Source organism: Paralichthys olivaceus, chromosome 15, assembly GCF_024713975.1.
Source record: "Paralichthys olivaceus isolate ysfri-2021 chromosome 15, ASM2471397v2, whole genome shotgun sequence".
NCBI lineage: Eukaryota > Metazoa > Chordata > Actinopteri > Pleuronectiformes > Paralichthyidae > Paralichthys > Paralichthys olivaceus.
Genome location: NC_091107.1, coordinates 14,230,085 through 14,248,423, shown reverse-complemented (window position 1 = coordinate 14,248,423; position 18,339 = coordinate 14,230,085). Strand labels below are relative to the sequence as shown.

At 41.2% G+C, this 18,339-nt stretch overlaps 1 protein-coding gene across 2 annotated transcripts; it reads left to right on the top strand.

Moving 5' to 3' along the window:
* The first annotated feature begins 4,123 nt into the window (after positions 1-4,123).
* Positions 4,124-16,340, top strand: gucy2d (guanylate cyclase 2D, retinal). 2 transcript variants are annotated; one of them, XM_069510177.1, is made up of 19 exons: positions 4,124-4,535; positions 5,847-6,890; positions 6,991-7,292; positions 7,391-7,763; positions 7,883-7,967; positions 8,046-8,157; positions 8,239-8,358; positions 8,461-8,541; positions 8,761-8,937; positions 9,053-9,209; positions 9,304-9,453; positions 9,844-9,992; positions 10,091-10,254; positions 11,360-11,552; positions 12,141-12,315; positions 12,829-12,927; positions 13,548-13,642; positions 13,749-13,831; positions 13,995-16,340. In XM_069510177.1, the coding sequence occupies exons 2-19, from the start codon at positions 6,014-6,016 to the stop codon at positions 14,077-14,079; spliced, it is 3,477 nt and encodes a 1,158-aa protein (XP_069366278.1). In that variant the 5' UTR covers positions 4,124-4,535; positions 5,847-6,013; the 3' UTR covers positions 14,080-16,340. The 2 variants fall into 2 exon arrangements, with proteins under 2 accessions (XP_069366278.1, XP_069366279.1); XM_069510178.1 differs by having other exon boundaries at positions 4,124-4,575.
* Positions 16,341-18,339: the final 1,999 nt, after the last annotated feature.

The window sequence follows — 18,339 nt, the reverse complement described above, 5'->3', positions numbered from 1 at the left end:
ATAACAACAAAATGAAGGATATTACAAAGAAAATCTCAACCAAAAACTCTAATAATAATGATATTTAATAACATATTTTGCATTCAAGAAACAACCCAATAAGTCATGTCTATTAGGAGTATGAGCTCCAATATCCCTGCATGTGTTTGGATAAACATAATCAGAAAATAACTCATTTTCCCATAAAGGGGTATTCTAGCAATTCCATAGTTCAGACAACAAATTAAGAAATATTAAAAAGGAGAGGCTGAGATACCCTAAGAGTTGGTCCCTATAGGTCAAACACCAAAAACACTGGATACTACAAATCCCATAATTCAGTAAACCTCCCCAACCGTATAAATTCCCATATATTTCAAACTCCATGGCAACAATTCATAACACAGACTTTCTTACACATTTGTTGTGTCAAAGCCCAATCTGACATAACCCTGATTACATCACTGTGAAGACGTTTCCACAGGCTGATCCAGTAAAAAGCCCTGTCCTCATTACGCTGGTGACACTTCCATCTAATCATCAGACCTCAAAACAAAGCTTTGACTTATAAAGGAGCTGCAAAGAAGATAAAAACAGTAACGTAGCTGCAAACATGACAGTATTTCTGATTAGGCTCTGCTGCAGTTACAATCTGTCATGTTTTAATATCAACAGAAACAGTCCCATACAACGTCTGTGGGTCGATAAACCTGAACATTCTCCAGATTAAATGTCTGAGGGATAATAATCGTGATAGTATAAATATTACATCTGCACAGACATATTCAACCACTTCATCCAAGTGATGAGAAAAAGCTGTGTATCATCAAAAAGATAAAAATGTGATTGTATTCTTCTGATAAGACTTCCACTCATTCTAGTTCACTGTTTAAGTTTAAAAAAAAATCTAATTCAAAGTTAGTTAACTTTAAGGCTTTCATTTTCTTTACCTGACTGAATGGATGAAATAACAGCGAGACGAGTCCAGCAGATGTGTTTATAGCTCTGCATGAGCAAAGTCCATAAACATGGTGCAGATAATTCTCCTGTTAGAGTTTGGATTATACCATTTATAAGCCTTGTTTGTGCTTTGTGGTCTAATACTTGTTCCTAATTGACAAGTATAACATTAACATAAGAATAATCACGTTTGTTATTGATGACTCATTATCTTAAATGTGAAACAGCAGTGACAGAGGGGCATTGTTTCCAGTACTTAATCCCTGACAGGGCAAAAAAACTCCCCTGTGGGGCTTGAGACCTTCATGGAACCTGAGGGCTTTTAAAAAAAAGTCAATTTATTAGCCTGACTTGCATTTCTTTAATCAATGCACATTTTATTGGACAAAGGGGCCAAATGTTACTTTTCCATTGCAATATTGCAGATGTTAGTATCACAGCTGTTTACTCATAAATCTAACAGCAATATTATTATTATGAATATTATGAATTCAGCATCAAATGGAATCACTTTACTCACCAAGAGCAACAGGGTAGACAGATCAGGAAAATGAGACCCCTGAGACTGGCTGATTGTATTTGTCTATACTGACAATCAATGGTTTAAGTCAACCCAGAGAGTATTAGGCTGGACTTGTGTGTCAAATTTCCATCGTTGTGTTTTTGGGCTTTATTTATATCTGGCTAACTGGGTCGTTTCTTGGAAGATAATTCTCTGTCACTGGGGCAATTTCCATGTTTGTAGCTACTTCTTGGAATATTTGAGTGTCAGTCAGGTCCATATGTTTCATAGAGACTAATTAAATTACTAATTTGCATCTTCAGTGAACTGGCTTCTATCCATAGACCGTATATAAAGCTTCTATCCCAGTTTTGTTTATTTGACAAACCACCAGAGGCAGTTGTAGGAGCCCGCCGGGTCACAGCTGGATCTGACTTGTATATGTATATGTGTAAAAATATAAAATATATATATGGAGTGTGTGGTGGAGGGACGAGGACACAGAAGGGAAGTTAACTGGGACAAACCTACAGCAGTGTGAGGTCAACGTGGTGGTGATACAGTGATGGACCTTTATCTGTGATACTTTATTCATTTATTTAAGTCTCTGATACTGACATACTTTATATAATGCTATTAAAATCCCAGTCAGTGTTTGTTTTGATGTCTTTCTTTAGTATGTTTTGTTAGAGTTTGACAGCACAGTGTAGTCACATCTCTCAGGTAACTAACCCACTTCTGCGGCTAGAGGCTATGTTAAACAAGAGGTTTCCTCTATTACCCAACACACATTTTCAATAAGCATCTGAGCGGCTTTCTGGGAGGATTCCCTGACCCTTCACAGACCGAGTGATGTCACTGTGGGCAGTGGCCAAATTTAGTCACCTGATCAATTTAGTGGAGTCATCCAGGAGGCAAATGTCTAAGCTGCTCTATCACTCCTCCCACTGGTTTTTCTTCAGCTTTTGATTAATCAACTTTGACAAAAGCTTCACCGGAGAAAGAAAAGAATTCCAAGAGAGAGGTGTACTTATAAATCACAGAATCACAAGGGAGCCATGCAAATCATGTAACTGAGCATTGAAACTGTCCACGAAAGACAGACGTGTGACAATAAAACGTAAATTGAAAGCATTTGGATTGATTTAGATTTTTAAAAAATCTTTACACAAGTCCCTAATCATTTTTTTGCCCAAGGTCAAATCAATCTCATTCCACTATGTTCTGCATAAATAACATGGAGTCAGCCCCAAATGAAAGCAGTCATGAACAAATGACAGGTCAGAAGTGCTGCTCTCCCCCTCCCAGCACTGTGCTGCGTTGCTTCCTCTGTTCTTGGCTAAGCTGGTTCTTTGCTCGACCGTTGCCGGGCCGTGTGTCTGACCTTGCTTCAGAGTGATCTCTGTCAGTGCCGTTAGCCATGTCACTAAGAGGCTTGCAGGCAGCGGATCAGTTTAGCACAGCCTCACCTGACTAATCTGATTACATCAACGGGGCAGCTATGAATGTGCAAGACAGAACAGACGAGAACAAACGCAACTTCACACTTTCATATGCGGTAGATCACCTTTGTATACGTAGATCTAAGCTGCAAACAGAGAATCCGGGTGTTCCGATGTGTTTCCTGTGTCATCTGTGAGCATCTTTTTTAATATTTTTTATTTTAATAAACGGGGAGTTTCCCTTCCCACCCCCACAGTCTTAAAATCCAGCTGTAGTACTGCAGTGTGTTGTGAGCTCAAAGAGCCACAGCAGACTTTCAGTAGCTTACCACATGATATTTTCAGCCTTTGGCTCCAGGTCAGATAGTTCTTGTGCCTTTATTAGCATTGCCCCCCATATGTAAGGTGCTCATATTGACCTTTACTCTGTGAATATTATCCCATCCAGAGCTTGAAGCCTCTGAACGGAGCCTCAGAGGCTGTAAAGTGCACATTAAAGACGTCAGGTCCTGAAGCCTCAGAGAACGCGAGTAGAGATTTTCATATTCAGGATGGCTTGACATAAGAAAATCTATTGTTAGTCAATATTCTCCAGGTTTTGTTGTTATATTCCAGGCTGTAATTTGCAGAACAACAATTGTTAGCTTCAGTTAGCATCTTGAGCGACTGCAGGGGAACAGGACAAAGAACAGGGGAAGGTCTCAGAGGGATGCAGCAGAAAGGTTAAATGAGGCAACATACGCAGGCATCTTAATCACTGCACCCACTTCATGGCCCAAGTAATTACAAGCAATTCTATGATTCAATTATCAACACTGTAAAGTTTTTTATTTTTTCTCACCTGCATAAGTTTGCTCCTTCATTTATTTGGTAATTTATCAGCTTCAGGCACATTCAATTTTGAGGATTTCGTGAGTTGAAAGTGGTACTTTTTTCACGAGTGTCCCAAAAAACCCTCAGCTCTTGATTTCACACAGGTGGAGGTGGACGAAGGAGCAATGATTATGTCCAAGCTCAGTGTTTTCATTCCAATCTTTCCAAGTTCTCACTATTAAAAATGCACATTTATGGAATCGGCCTCACACTGCTGGACGTATGACATTTCCTTGGCTGCATCATGACCTCTGTTTACACCCTATGCAAAGGATACAGGGTGAATGTGCCTCTACTTTCACCTTCCTCTTCATGTCCTCCCTCCCTCCCTCCACATACACTCGGACACTAGTATGGATTAAAAGCTAAAGAGAGCTGAGAAGTCAAAGCCTGCCAGTCCTTCCCTCTCTCCCCTTTCTTCTATACCTGTTACCTCTCCCCAGCTCTCTGCCATATCTATTCTTTTTTTACCAATCAAAACTCTGGCTCAAGGTTGCACCTCCTTGTCGGGGACCGACCCTTCGCTCTGAGGGAACAGGGTCTTGCAAGAACAAAAGCAAGACAACTTGGTGATGTGGTGATTTATTATGTACACTGTCGTCACTAAGGGACTTGGATGCAAAGGGAGATAATTTCTTTTTTTTTCTTTTGTATATTTTTGTGCTATTTGGATTACCGATGGTATTTTAAAAGATCGAAGATCTGTGCTCCTGCTGTACACTTCTGCAAACTTAATCCACCTGGAGTCTAGATGCTTGGATGGTGCTACTCAACGACAGGTGACACTGACATGGCTCCTGTGTAGAAAAACTTCCCTGGGTCAGAGTTGATTCTTGTTAAACTTGTTTCATGTGACCGCTCTAATATAGCCTTGGTGCTGTGAACAGATCATTCATCATCATTATTCAGTTACGTTTGCAGCAGAGTTTCTCCTGTAGAGGTCAAACATCACAGATCAATTCATCCCTTTCCTAACTTGCTATTAAAATCATTTCAAGTCTTTATATGAAAAGTTGCTTTGACCTATTTTTATTTTCAGCGTGTTTCCACCCAGTGTTCCTCTTAACCTATTAGCAACTGATAAGCCAGTGGCAGTATTAGCAACTTTAGCAGGCTTGCTGCATTTGAGCTAGAAGACGTTGGAATGAATCAGGCTGTATTTCATCATTTATTATTTAAGTTTTTATTTTATACATAAGATAAAACTAGCCACAGGAGGTTTCAAGGTTTTTGGTGCAAGTTTTCTATACAGAAAATACATAATTCAATTTAATATATAAAGACTTTCAAAAAATATCCCTGGAAAATACTTCAATTATTGATATTGATAAGGATATGCAAAAAACTTAGACTTGACTTTCTTTGTCATTCTTTCTTTAGAGTTCATACGTACAGCTCATAGAGTTCATAAGTCTCAGGCTTAAATTTTTAACTTGTCCTCATAAATTACTATTTTTGAACATTAATATTTCTTCCACTACTTTTAGCATTAGATGCAGCTAAAATGTTCGTCAGGTTGGTCAGGCCTAGTGCTCAGCTGTCAGCATCAATGCTCAGGAGATAGGTAGCCATTTTGAATATATCTAAACACGGTCTGTATCCTTTTTGTTCGATAAAAAGACTAATTTAAAACTGAGACATTTCTGGCAGTTGATACAAATTTAGATGCATGTTACAATAATTTGAATTCGCAGAAGAGGAATAATCCACAGATGGATAATTGAGAAGATCCCGAGAGACTTTGGAGGAGGAAAGAGATACTAAGACCAAAAGGAGACATCAAAGCCAGATTTAGCCCCACGTTACCTGGCACTTGATTTTAAACTCCATGGTGCCTACAGAGCTAATCAGCTTGCTTCTCACATGCCATTAATTCTTCAGGGAACAGCACCTGTCCTCATTGAATTTTTCAAAATCAGCTCAACGAGATGTAGGTTCAGGTCAGGGATCACATCTGTATCCTGACACTGTTTAAACCCTGGGATGTCCCTGCTTGTATAGCAGAAAGCAAATTCACATCACTTTGTGTTGTCAAGTTCCACATGTCCTAATTAATTCCATCTTATTTCTTTCTCGTTTTCTGGAGGCAGTGATGGCTCGGGGTTGTGCTGTTGCCTGTCGAGCTTTGGACTAGAGGCCTGCTGAGTGCCAAGGGAGGAAGTCCCGTACACAAAGACAAGCTCACTGTCACACTATATCACCATAAACTCTCCACTCCTCTTCTGTGTCTAAAGCTGCAGAGTAGCTGTGCGAGAAAATGGCAAGTCACAGAGACATTCGCTTTCTGCACAACCTGTCTTACCACCCACGATGGCAGCACGATTCAGTAAAAGTCAGGAGCAGAAGAAAACATAGACGGACAGTGGTTGCAAACAGCTGCAGCGGGCGTAGAGTTTTTCACTCATTATCAGCTTCATCGTCGTTGACATCAAGATCATTGACATCTAAACCACGGTTGCCATCGTCCCCTTTGCGACGCTCCCGGAGCTGGTGGGGGAACTGGTTTCTCCTGCCCTTACTCATTGTCTCATTTATGCCCTGTCAAGCATGGGCGACCACTTTCAAGGTGGCCTTGATTGGACCTTGGACGTGTGACCTATTATACTCTAAAGCACTACCAGACTTGGCAGCCCGTCTCGCCACGAGCCGCATAAACAAGGACCCCCACCTAAACAAAGGCTATTGGTATGACTATACACTGATCAATGAGGATTGCAAGTCATCCCGCGCTCTTGCTCGCTTTGCTGAGCTGGAAGGTTATGGTGCTGCTTTCCTGGGCCCCGCCAACCCAGGATACTGCTCCTCCGCAGCTTTGTACACAAAAGAGTGGGATGTCGGGCTTCTTTCCTGGGGATGCCTCAAACCTAGCATGAAAATCCGAAGCATGTACCCCACCTTCCTCCGGCCGCTGCCACTGTCCTCCCGTGTACTTTTCTCTGTGTTGAGGTACTTCCGGTGGGCCCATGTGGCCATAATTTCAGAAGAGACAGACATTTGGGAAGCTACAGGACAGGAGCTGGCCTCTTCACTGAGGGCGCTTGGCCTGCCCGTCAACCCTGTTGTAACCATGGAGACAGACAAGGATGGGCCTCGCAGAGCCCTGACAAAAGTACGGGAAACAGACCGGGTTAGAGGTGAGTTGCAAATGTAGAGACCTTAATATCGAACAAGATAAAGAGACGCTCAACATTGCTTTGAATCATGCAAATAAATAACACCCTCTTCTCTCCACAGTGATCATCATGTGCATGCCTTCTGTTCTCGTTGGTGGCCAAGCTCAGTACCAACTCCTGACGACAGCTCTGAACATGCGTATGATTGACCGAGGCTACATTTTCATACCCTATGACACCCTCCTGTATGCGCTACCTTACAAAGATGCACACTACTACACACTCGGCAATGACACCAATTTGCGAAAAGCATTCGATGGGGTCCTCACCATCACCATGGACTCTGGAGAACGCAATTTCTACGAGGCCTTCAAAGATGCTCAGAACAGCTATGAAATTCGCAGCAGCACACCACCAGAGGAGGTGAGACTTGATGACCTGTATTAATTAAATCATAGTAGAAAATGAAGAAGTGAAGTGAACTTTAAACATAATTGTCTCATCACTGTGTCCTCTTCTAGGTTTCTCCCTTCTTTGGCACCATCTACAACATGATGTATTACATAGCAATGGCTGCCGAGCAGGCACGGGCCAAGGGGGGACGTTGGGTAACTGGTCAGATCCTGGGCGAAAGTGAGGGCGGCTTTGAATTTGAAGGCTTCAATCAGCCGTTGAGGGCCAACAGGGGTGGAGAGGGAATGCAGGCTCGCTACGTAGTGCTGGACTACAGTGGCATAGGCACTTCTCTCTACTCTACTCATGCTCTGGAAGCTGCTCACACAGACGGGTGGACCGGGGGCCTGAAGTATCTTGGTCGTTCCATCCATTTTGCAGGCAGTACACCCTACAAAGACTCAAGCTGCTGGTTTAGCCCTTATTTTGCCTGCACTGGAGGTTAGTGCACTTGTAGTATCATCACTGTGTGAAAAGTATAAGCTGGCATTGTGTACATTGTTGATTTCAAAGCATTCAAGCTGTCTATATGTTTCTCTTCTCTTTTTCTCTTCCCAAAGGTCTGGATTCAGTCACTTTGTTCTTCCTCTTCCTCTTGTTCGTTTCATTGGCTGGTTTTGGAGTCAAGGGCTTCATGCGATTCAGGTACGTGTATTACAACACCAAAGCTAGATGCATCATCCAGTGAGGTCTTGATTTCTAGAATGTGTTGTTATTGTTTAGGAAAACCGGCAAGATTGGTTTCAGCTTTGGAGGTGATGGTAATGGCGGCCCGACCAAGATAGTTCTGACCCTGGACGACCTTGTCTTCATCAACACTCAAATCAGCAAAAGGGTCAGTTCAGACAATACTGTGAAAATGTTGTTTTGGTTGCATCATCTACTCGAAGCTGACCTCTCTTCTTTGAACTTGCAGAAGCTCAATGACGAAAGCATCCTGAGGAGCCAGCTGGACATGAAGACGCCGCACCACTCCGTGTCGGGCCGCAGCTACCTGGCCTCAACGCCTGACAGCTCGAACATTGCTGTGTTTGAGGTGAGGCGAGTCTGATCTGAAGTCACATATTCAATAAGCTTGTCATCTTTTTGGATGTTATTGGCTGCACAGATACCACATGCTATTTTGTTTACCTCCCAGGGTGACTGGGTTTGGTTAAAGAAATGCCCCACTGGATCAGTGTCAGGTGTCAACAGCAGCACTGAGATTGTCTTTGTCAAGGTGAGTGAATGCATTAGAGGATCACAGAGAAAAACTTCTGAGCTATTGCACCATTGTAGCCAGAATTACCCTAGGATCTACTGTATCAGCTCAAACTTATAAATCCTGCAGACAAAGCAAAAATAATCAAATGTCTGCATTTGAAATGAAAAGGCCATAAAATATATCAAACAAACCAAGGAAAAAACCTGACATATCACATCTTTTTCTTCCCCTCAGCTCAGAAACATGAGGCATGAGAACCTCAATCTGTTCCTGGGGCTGTTCTTCGACTGTGCCATCTTCGGCATTGTGACCGAGCACTGCTCCAGAGGAAGTCTGGATGAGCTGCTCAACAATGAGGAAGTGCGTCTGGATTGGATGTTCAAGTCCTCCCTGTTGATGGATCTGATCCGGGTAAGAAAGACAAACTGATCAACTTAACTTGTGTTCCCATCATATGTTTTTTTTTCTTCTTTCAAATAATTATTTTTATTATAATACTTATTCTTTTTATACCAACTGTCATCAGGGAATGAAGTACCTGCACAATCACGACATCATCCACGGACGGCTCAAATCCCATAACTGTGTGGTAGATGGGCGGTTTGTGTTGAAAGTGACAGATTACGGGTTCAATGACATCTTGATTGCCCAGGGCATCGACACTGACCATGAAAAGCCAGAGGGTGAGTTTATAATGTGCATCCATAGACTCAAATTCATATAAATAAATTGTTTGTTTGTAATACTATTGCATGTTTTCTTTATTAAAAATAAAAGATCTGCTTTGGACGGCTCCTGAGATGCTGCGAAGTTCTAGTCTGAGGAAGAAGGGGACTTTCTCAGGAGATGTCTACAGCTTTGCCATCATTGTGCAGGAGGTCATCTCTCGCTCTGCACCTTTCTGCAGTCTGGACATGCCTCCTAAGGGTGAGGGATGCTTTAGTAACCCCATTGAAATAATACAATGATTAAAGGTATAGGAGACCTGCTAAAGGTTGATTCATATTTAAAATCTTATTTGCCAACCTGTTTTATAATATTCATCCTGTCCAAAACAGTATCTTCTCTACCTCAGGAAAGATTGACGTTTGACGTTTAGGCACAATAACATACTATGAACACAATGAGCACATTAAAAGTTTCCCACAAATTATTCACACTGATCTGAACACAAAATTACTATTATAATTATTGTAATTATATCTGCATTTGTCAGGACTCGCAGTAAACAGATGAAATTGGCAGTAGAACATCTCTCTGTTTTTCTGCATATCTGAGTTTGCTCATCATCATCATGCTGTGTGGATGTGTTGACAGAGATCATCAGCAAGGTCAAAGAGCCTCCTCCTTTGTGTCGGCCCGTTGTGTCAGTGGACGAGGCCCCTCTGGACGTTATACAGGTTATGAAGCAGAGCTGGAGCGAAGAGCCAGACAAGAGGCCAACCTTCGAGGAGATCTTCAAACAGGTGAAAACATAAGTTGATAACAGGTCTGCTCCTCCTTCCATTGAATCTTGCTCTGTATGAAACGTTGCAAGCTGTTCCCTGTCTTCTTCATCTGACAGTTCAAGAGCATCACTAAGGGAAAGAAGACCAACATCATTGACTCAATGCTGCGGATGTTGGAGCAGTACTCCTCCAACCTGGAGGATCTGATCCGAGAGAGGACGGAGGAGCTGGAGGTGGAGAGACAGAAGACTGACAACCTGGTGGCTCAGATGTTGCCCAGGTGAGTGTCCAGCATCTTTTACTGATACGTTGTCATGATCTAAGTCATATTTCACTTTTCTGCACACACAGCTTGTGATGCTGATGAGCAGCACTTGCCTCTAGAGGCCTGTAAAGCATCAACACGATTACAACAGGAATCTGTTGCTCAACTGATAGGAGGCCGAATAAGAAAATTAAGTTTGTGCAGACTCAGAGAGAGAGGCCTTAAGTGTTCGTCAGAGAGTTACAAGTGACCAGGCCAGCTGTGTAAAATGTATCTGAATCGAGGTGAGAGGTTGTGAGAGATTGTTGAATTTATAAAACCTAAATTTTAAATCATGTGTCTCAACATTTGCAGCAGGCCAGTCACTTTCCTTTTGTTTTCTCAGCTGTGGATGTTGTGAGCAGAATTATCTTTTAGAATCTACAAGTCAGAATGAGTACACCTTAACAAAATTACACTTTAACCAAACTAGAATGGCACTTAAAGAGCATATTGCTCCACCAAGGCCCAACAGTCATCTAAAATTCAATTGAGCTGCACTAAAAGGCACACACTTATAGATATTAGTTCCCTAAACACATCAGATGTTTTTATCATCAAGATCCATGAATTATTCCCCAGGAAGTCAGTGAAAATGTCAAAGTAGTGATAACCCTTCCTGGGTCCGCCCCCTGATCCGGCTCCAGACCAAAATTGAATGGGTTCCTTGACCAATATCACATCCTTCCACCAAGTTTGTTGTAATACGTATTGTTTGCATAATCCTGCTAGATATCAGACAAACCAACCTACAAACTAACGGACAAGGGTGAAAACATAACCTCCTTAAAAAAAGCTTTTCACAATAATTAATATCTTGTTGTCATCTCAAATTACTAATTTAACAAAGAGAGGTGTCTTTCCTGTATTTAACACATGGCTGAAGAGAAGTAAGCATCCCTATCCCATGTTTATAGAGATGAACAGTGAAATCCTGAAATCATCAAAGGGGGCAGCAGTTGAACATCTGTTGAAAAAAGTCTGTGTTTGTGTGTGTGAAGTAAAACCCATGAAAGTGTAAAAGTGACTTTCAGAGAGAACATTCTGACTGTCCTCTAATTCCTCCTCCTCCTCCTTCAAGGTCTGTGGCCCAGGCGCTGAAGACAGGCAAGCCCGTCAAACCGGAGCACTTCAGCGAGGTGACGCTGTACTTCAGCGACATCGTGGGCTTCACCACCATCTCAGCTCTCAGCGATCCCATCGAGGTGGTCGACCTGCTCAATGACCTCTACACATGCTTTGACGCCATCATCGGGCTGCATGATGTCTACAAGGTGAGCGTGGCAGGGTTTTGCATTTAGTTATGAATGCTTGGCTTTTTATTATTTTGGTTTTAGTCGGTCTCACCCACAGCAAACCTTTGGCAGTTTTTGAATTTTTTATTACGACACACATTTTTATTTATGTATTTTGTTGAACTTTAACATTTTTGTTTACTTTTTTCATTGTCTATTTGAACATCCAAATTCCATGTTGCCTGTCCAGACCATATCCGAAATAGATTTTACATTTGAAAACTTAAATATGTATTCAGGATAAAAGGATGAAAGAAAAACTGCCTAAAAACAAGATACAAAATATTTGGTTGAACTATTTAATCACCAATAATCAGCATTAAGCCAAACTTATACTGGCAAGGAAAATAATACATTTTCTTTTTATATTGGGAATTTTATGAATAGATATATCTGATGTAGCATCTTCTATATGGTTGATATTGGAAACATTGTGTTACTCAAACATTTAGTCTGATCCAAATAAATACCAGGAACATATTCCCCTTAATTTCAGTGTTTTTGTACACTTTTTATTAAAGCTATTTCTATGAGAAATATATATATATGTGTGTGTGTATTTCTCAGGTGGAAACTATTGGAGATGCCTACATGGTGGCCTCAGGAGTCCCCACCAGGAACGGCAACCGTCACGCAGCGGAGATGGCCAACATGTCTCTGGACATCCTCCACTGCATTGGGACCTTCAAGATGAGACACATGCCTGAGCTCAAAGTCAGGATCCGTATCGGCCTGCACTCTGGTGAGCAACACCTTCAGCCTTTTACTGCTGGAATAAACTGCTCTAACCATCATGATTACTAATTGTAAATGCTGCACATGAAGAATGCTTTAGCGTGAGTATAATGATTTAGAGAGTCTCATACAAAGAGTGTGTAACGAGTATTATTTCAGGGTGCTTAAAGTCGATGTGTGGCAGGGGAATAGGAATGCAGGAACACAAGCTACTAAGGCAGGGAGGTATTTTTACCTCCTTTATCTCCGTCTGGAACTTATTCCTGGAACAGAGAAACACTATCCACTTAGAGTACTGTCATCCAATTAACACACTCCATACTCTGGATCACTAAGTCCTCTCTATGAATTTCTTTATGCACAGAAAAGCACAGCTTGAATGTCATGCACAGGGATAGGACGTGTCTCTCCCAGAAAACAGTTTTTAAGTTATTGTCACACATCACAGTGTAAAAAATTGACTGGTTCACTATATAAGATTAGATTCATTGATACTTGTGTGTGTATAATGTGTGTGCAGGTCCGGTCGTAGCAGGAGTAGTGGGTCTCACGATGCCTCGGTACTGTCTGTTTGGAGACACTGTCAACACAGCATCTCGAATGGAGTCCACTGGGTTGCGTGAGTGTCTCATACATTATTTATTACACAAACCAGACACATCCATCATCTTCTAGCTTTTTTAACTATTTTTTTATTGACTTGGCTTCTGAGTGGCCAGGTGTATGGCAGTTTGGGTGCATGCTGCTTTAGGCTAAACAGGGCTTTAAGTGAGCAGTCCCCACTAATCCTTTAAGACTATCAGCAGAATTAGAGGCCAATTTGAAGTTTCTGGGTAAATGTCGTCAATAACCAAGTTTCCCTCTGTGACCCTCTGCATGCCGTATAAATAAAATATAAACTTCAGTGATAACTCATGAACTGACTTATTCTTCTACTTATGTTTAAAAAGTTCTCACATTTCATGAATCTCCCAGATAATCTTCCTGCACTGACAGAAATGATTCAGCTTTAAACTGGTCAGTGGCAGATCCAGTCTAATTTATTAAAATCTTTTTTGAAAAATTATGCATTTATTCTTTGCTGTACTGTATCTATGCCAAAGTGGTAATGGGTGATATACTGCCACCAAGTGGATTCATGCCAAAACAACAGCCTGACTCTCGCAGATGTAACATGAGTTCCTGATATTAAATCAGTTTCACTGTGTAAATGTTGAGACTGTGTGTTTGCAATCACAGCTTACAGAATCCATGTCAACCAAAGCACAGTCGATGTCCTGAACAGCTTGAAGCTGGGATACAAAATTCAAGTCCGAGGCATGACGGAGTTAAAGGTAAATGAAATGAGAAACACTTCCATAACACACACAGACTATATGTAGTTATACCTACTGTAGCACTGAAAAGCTGTATCCAATGAATGCCAATGTTTATTTCTAGGGTAAAGGTATTGAGAACACATTTTGGTTGGTGGGGAGGGAAGATTTCAACAAGCCTCTGCCTATTCCTCCGGACACTCAAGGGTAAGACGACATTTTCTTTGCTCCTCCATATATCACATACAGATGATCTGCAGTTCATTATATAATCATATATTATTGCTGCACAATTTTCCTTTATCAGCTTGATTGTATGGAGGCTCTGTCGTATTCTGCTTTTTCTGAAAAGCTGCATTTCTCATTACAGGGGAAGCAATCACGGTATCGGTCTAGATGAGATACCTGTCGACAGAAGACAAAAATTCCTGGACCGGCAGAAGAAGATGGGTTAGCCTCTTGTTTTCCACTGAAGCCCCCAGTACCGGGAAGTGATATTTTCTAGAACAACACTGTTTGTCAGTGACAGAAAAACACAGGGAGATGAATGAAAAGTAAACAGTGCTACATTCTTAAAATGATCCGCAATCTATTGTAATTTCTGCTCTATACCAAACCCTGAACCAGTGACATGAAAATGAATTTGTCAAACTCATATCAAGACTAAACTAAGCTTTCCTGGAGATGACCATTCTCTTTGTTTCTAGTCTTAGCACATCAGTGCCATGATCAACTGTGGCTCCACAGTGCAGAGATGAGCCAGACAGACAACTATCCATATTTGTTCAGCAGTTGTTTTTATACCAGCAGAATATTGGTTAATTCACAGCTTCAAAATGTGCTGGCACCAATCACTGAACAAGCTGAAGGGTGTATCTGGACAAACATAACACAGTGTGATATGTAATACTGGTGTTCGCCATGTTCTGTATGTATTTATACTGAGCTCTGTGATTTGTAGAGAGGTTGGAGAGATCGTATCATGAACACGCTACATGTGGAAGCTGTTACTGCTGGACTATTCATCTTGGGTACTATAGAAGTGTGTGAGACATTTAATACATAAAAACCTCCTCGCTGTAATTTAAGCTGGGAGATGCTGGATAAGTTAGAGCTCATGTCAAGGATGGCTCTTATTTTGTTTTTTGTTGTGCATCAACTTGATTATTCAGTGAAAAATATGAAGCTATATTATCCAAAAAGTATCAAAATATATCAAACAAAGTATCTGTTTATTTAATAGTAGATCAAGCTATTTTCATACGTTTTTGTTTACATGGTCTCTTCAAATATTAATCCATTACTGTGGATGTGTCTATTAGACTGATAGTTCTCATTCAATATCAGTCTAGTTGTGTATCTCAAGACAAAATGTGCTCTAATATTTAATTCACATGGCTTGTTTCCATGGTAATTACACTAATATACATATCTTTAGGCCAAAACGTTTGGCAAATCTGGACACACAATTGTTGGAGAAAATCCATGGGACCCACATGATATTGTTCTTTAAAGGACTCACTTGTAATTTCCATTTGTGTGTATTGTTTGTTTAATGATGTGTGTACTGCTTTAATATGAGGCTGACATTTTCCACGCAGCATGCAATCAGGAGCCAAACTAGTGCTCGCTGAAGTAATGCTTGGTCATTGCATGTTTTGTACAGCGTGTTGTATGTTCTTCATGGAACAGCAATAGAGACAAACACTGATACTCAGAAAATCAACTGACTGGAATGATCATTACCAATTATCTGTTTTGGCAGATTGAGCGTTTTCATACATGTCGCCCTCTTCTGAAGGAAAATGTCTGGCTGTGTCTAAATTTTAAAGGCTTTATCTTCTGACCACTGCTGTTGCTTGGGAGAACAAAGAACAAATGTTCACTAATTCCAACCCCCATGCCCACCCGAGGGGGTCCTAGTTAAAGGAGGGTGGCATGAATATAAAAAAGGGGAAGAACAGAGTCTTCAGAGATATTCCTTTTTGGCTTGGGGATGTGTACTGTATATACTGTATATTTGTACATAGTTTGTCTTTGCATGCTACAGGGTTAAAGGGAACAATTTGCTTGGGTTCCCTAAACCCCCTGACCGGAGGAGACATCAGCATAACACGACTCGTCACATTCAAAAGGGAAAAAGCCAAGAAGCAACCACATTGGTCACTCACTCGTGTGTCGGTTTGCTAATTGCCGCAGCACTGATATTGAAGCAATAACAGACGAGCGATGTCAGCGTGTGATTTTCCTCAGACAACATTTTCAGTCTGCAGACATTTTCTCCTTGGGAGCTCAGTGCTAAGCACATCCAACATGTCACAACCGTGTATGGACAAAAAGAAGAGATGAAGAGAAGGGACATCTGATGAGTTGATCATCGTACTGCTTCTTTGTGGTGTCATCTTTGACACCATTAAGTGTTTAGCACCAGCACTGGCTATTCAAGCGTAATTTAAACTCCCCTGAGGAAGAAGAGGAGAAAACGCAAGATTCTGAGTCAGGATGAAGAAAATGGGGGACGCTGTCTGAATGTTTCTTTTGATCTAAAGAACAAAAATGAGTTATTCTAGAAACACATAGATAGAACCCACCTTTTTTTTTAGATTTTAAATCAATTTGCCAAATAGATAGATATAATCCAAAGTGAATGGACTGTATTGTTCATTTTAAAAGTGATTTCAATGTGTTTCTGTAAATAAACTATGGTTTTAGTGAAGATCATGTCTTCAGTCTGTATGTGTTAAAGCTGTTCTCCAAAATGGTGCGCTGACATCACTAAATTATGAGCGCACCAATAAATCACCAATAAATCACAGGTTCAATAACGGCCAATAAATCACACTGTAAAGGACAAGAGAGCCAATTATATCCTGATATTTCTAAGTTAGTGGCTTTTTATCTTTCACATCTGATTCATACTTTTCAATTATGACAAGCAATATATGGGCAGGGTGTGTGAAAGGACTTGGCAAGAAGGAGGAGACGGCAACATTAAAACTACCCTCAATTATGAGGAGACAGTAATTCAGTGGAGGTCTTACCTCACCCTTTTTACCATAAATCCCACAGCAAGTTAGAGTAATGTTAACAAGCTTTGGGATGGTTTTACTCACTCGGGCTGGTGGGACTCTGGTTTTATTCGTCTGTGGAATAATCCAATGAAAGTGTAAGAGCGGCTTTACATAATGCAACTTCTGTGCAAGACGCTGCACAACGTAAACAAACCCTCTAAGTGTTTGCTTCGCCGTTTCATCCTGAATGGTGCAAAATTGTGTTTTTCGAGCTGAAATTACAACCTCCACAGAGCTGGAGTTGTAGTTGCAGCTGCGTCCCAGTGTGTTTCCCACAGGTTTGGAAATGAAGAACTCTCACTCAGAAGTGTTCTGTCAGTGTTAGAGTTATTAGGTTGAACATGGGGAGGGGCTGAGGTCAAATGGCATGTTCAAATGCTCTTCATAATGTCTGAATTATTACTTCTTACACACTAAAATAGTATTGTATATGTCATAGCCTGTTCAGGCTATTACATGATTATTAGAAGGGATATAACCCCCCTATCTCAACCAGGGATTATGCCCTCGCTGGAAATAATATTTCACTTTGCAAAGATTTTCTAAAATATGTATTTGATCTAGTTGCGGAATATACACAGATCATATGTGCGTCGCTGGCAGGCACATGTACATGTGAAATCACTGCCCGGAGGACACAGCGGCTCAAAAGCAATTCCTATCCCTGCCACTAACACAGGGGTTGACATGGGGACATCTTGGACAGTTTGACAGGTTGCTATGCCAAAGCCTTTTTGGCACTTTGATGGTGCAGTCACACCCCTGATTTAACCACACACTGTGTCATCTATGACAGACTTTCCCCTCCACACTCCACAATGGTGTGTGGTTTCTTTGTATCTTTGAGTATTCATTATTTTTAGACCATTAATGCCGAGCTTTGTTGCATTATTCAGTGAACATTCTGTCTGTATGTGTGAGACACATAATTTGAAATCATACCTCAGTCTGCGACAGTAATGTGATATTGTGTGTATGTTTTTTGTGCTGCAAAGAAAGACCATTAAATGACAATAGAACAATCAATGTTAATATGTAAGAGGATACACATTTCACTTGTATCCATGACCACAAATTTTAATTGGATCAATGTTGCAGGTTTTCATCGACTCAGCCTGGATTTTATTGTAGCAGGGGGTAGAAGTGGTTGCTGAGTTATAGTTACTTTTCATTCTGATGCAGATAAAATCAAAAAATTGAAATCACATCATTACAAAAACATAATTTTCTTTCACTTTATATCCACATTTCTCTAAAACCTCCCTATATAGATCTGTACACTGCCCCAGACATACTTTAGGCCTATGGCTGCATCAGCCCTGACTTGTCCAGCTGCAGGTTCTACTGCTGTTCTCTCTCCTCTCTGCTCGCTCTACACTAAGTGGAGTGAATCCCCTCCTGATAAATGATAAATTCGGCAAACAGTCTGATCGTGCACATGATCACAAGCTCCCCAGTACACCGTGTTCCTCTGCCTCCTCTGCGCCCCTCATCAGCCCCTGAAGCCCCGCTGGCATTTGCCTGGCACCGGCTCGGAGGTGCCAGTCCAGCAGAGGTTGAGTGAAGCCAACCGGAGTCAACCAGGAGGAAACCGGAAACTAATGTTGGCTTTCACAATTAAAGCACATTAGGGTTGCCATCCAC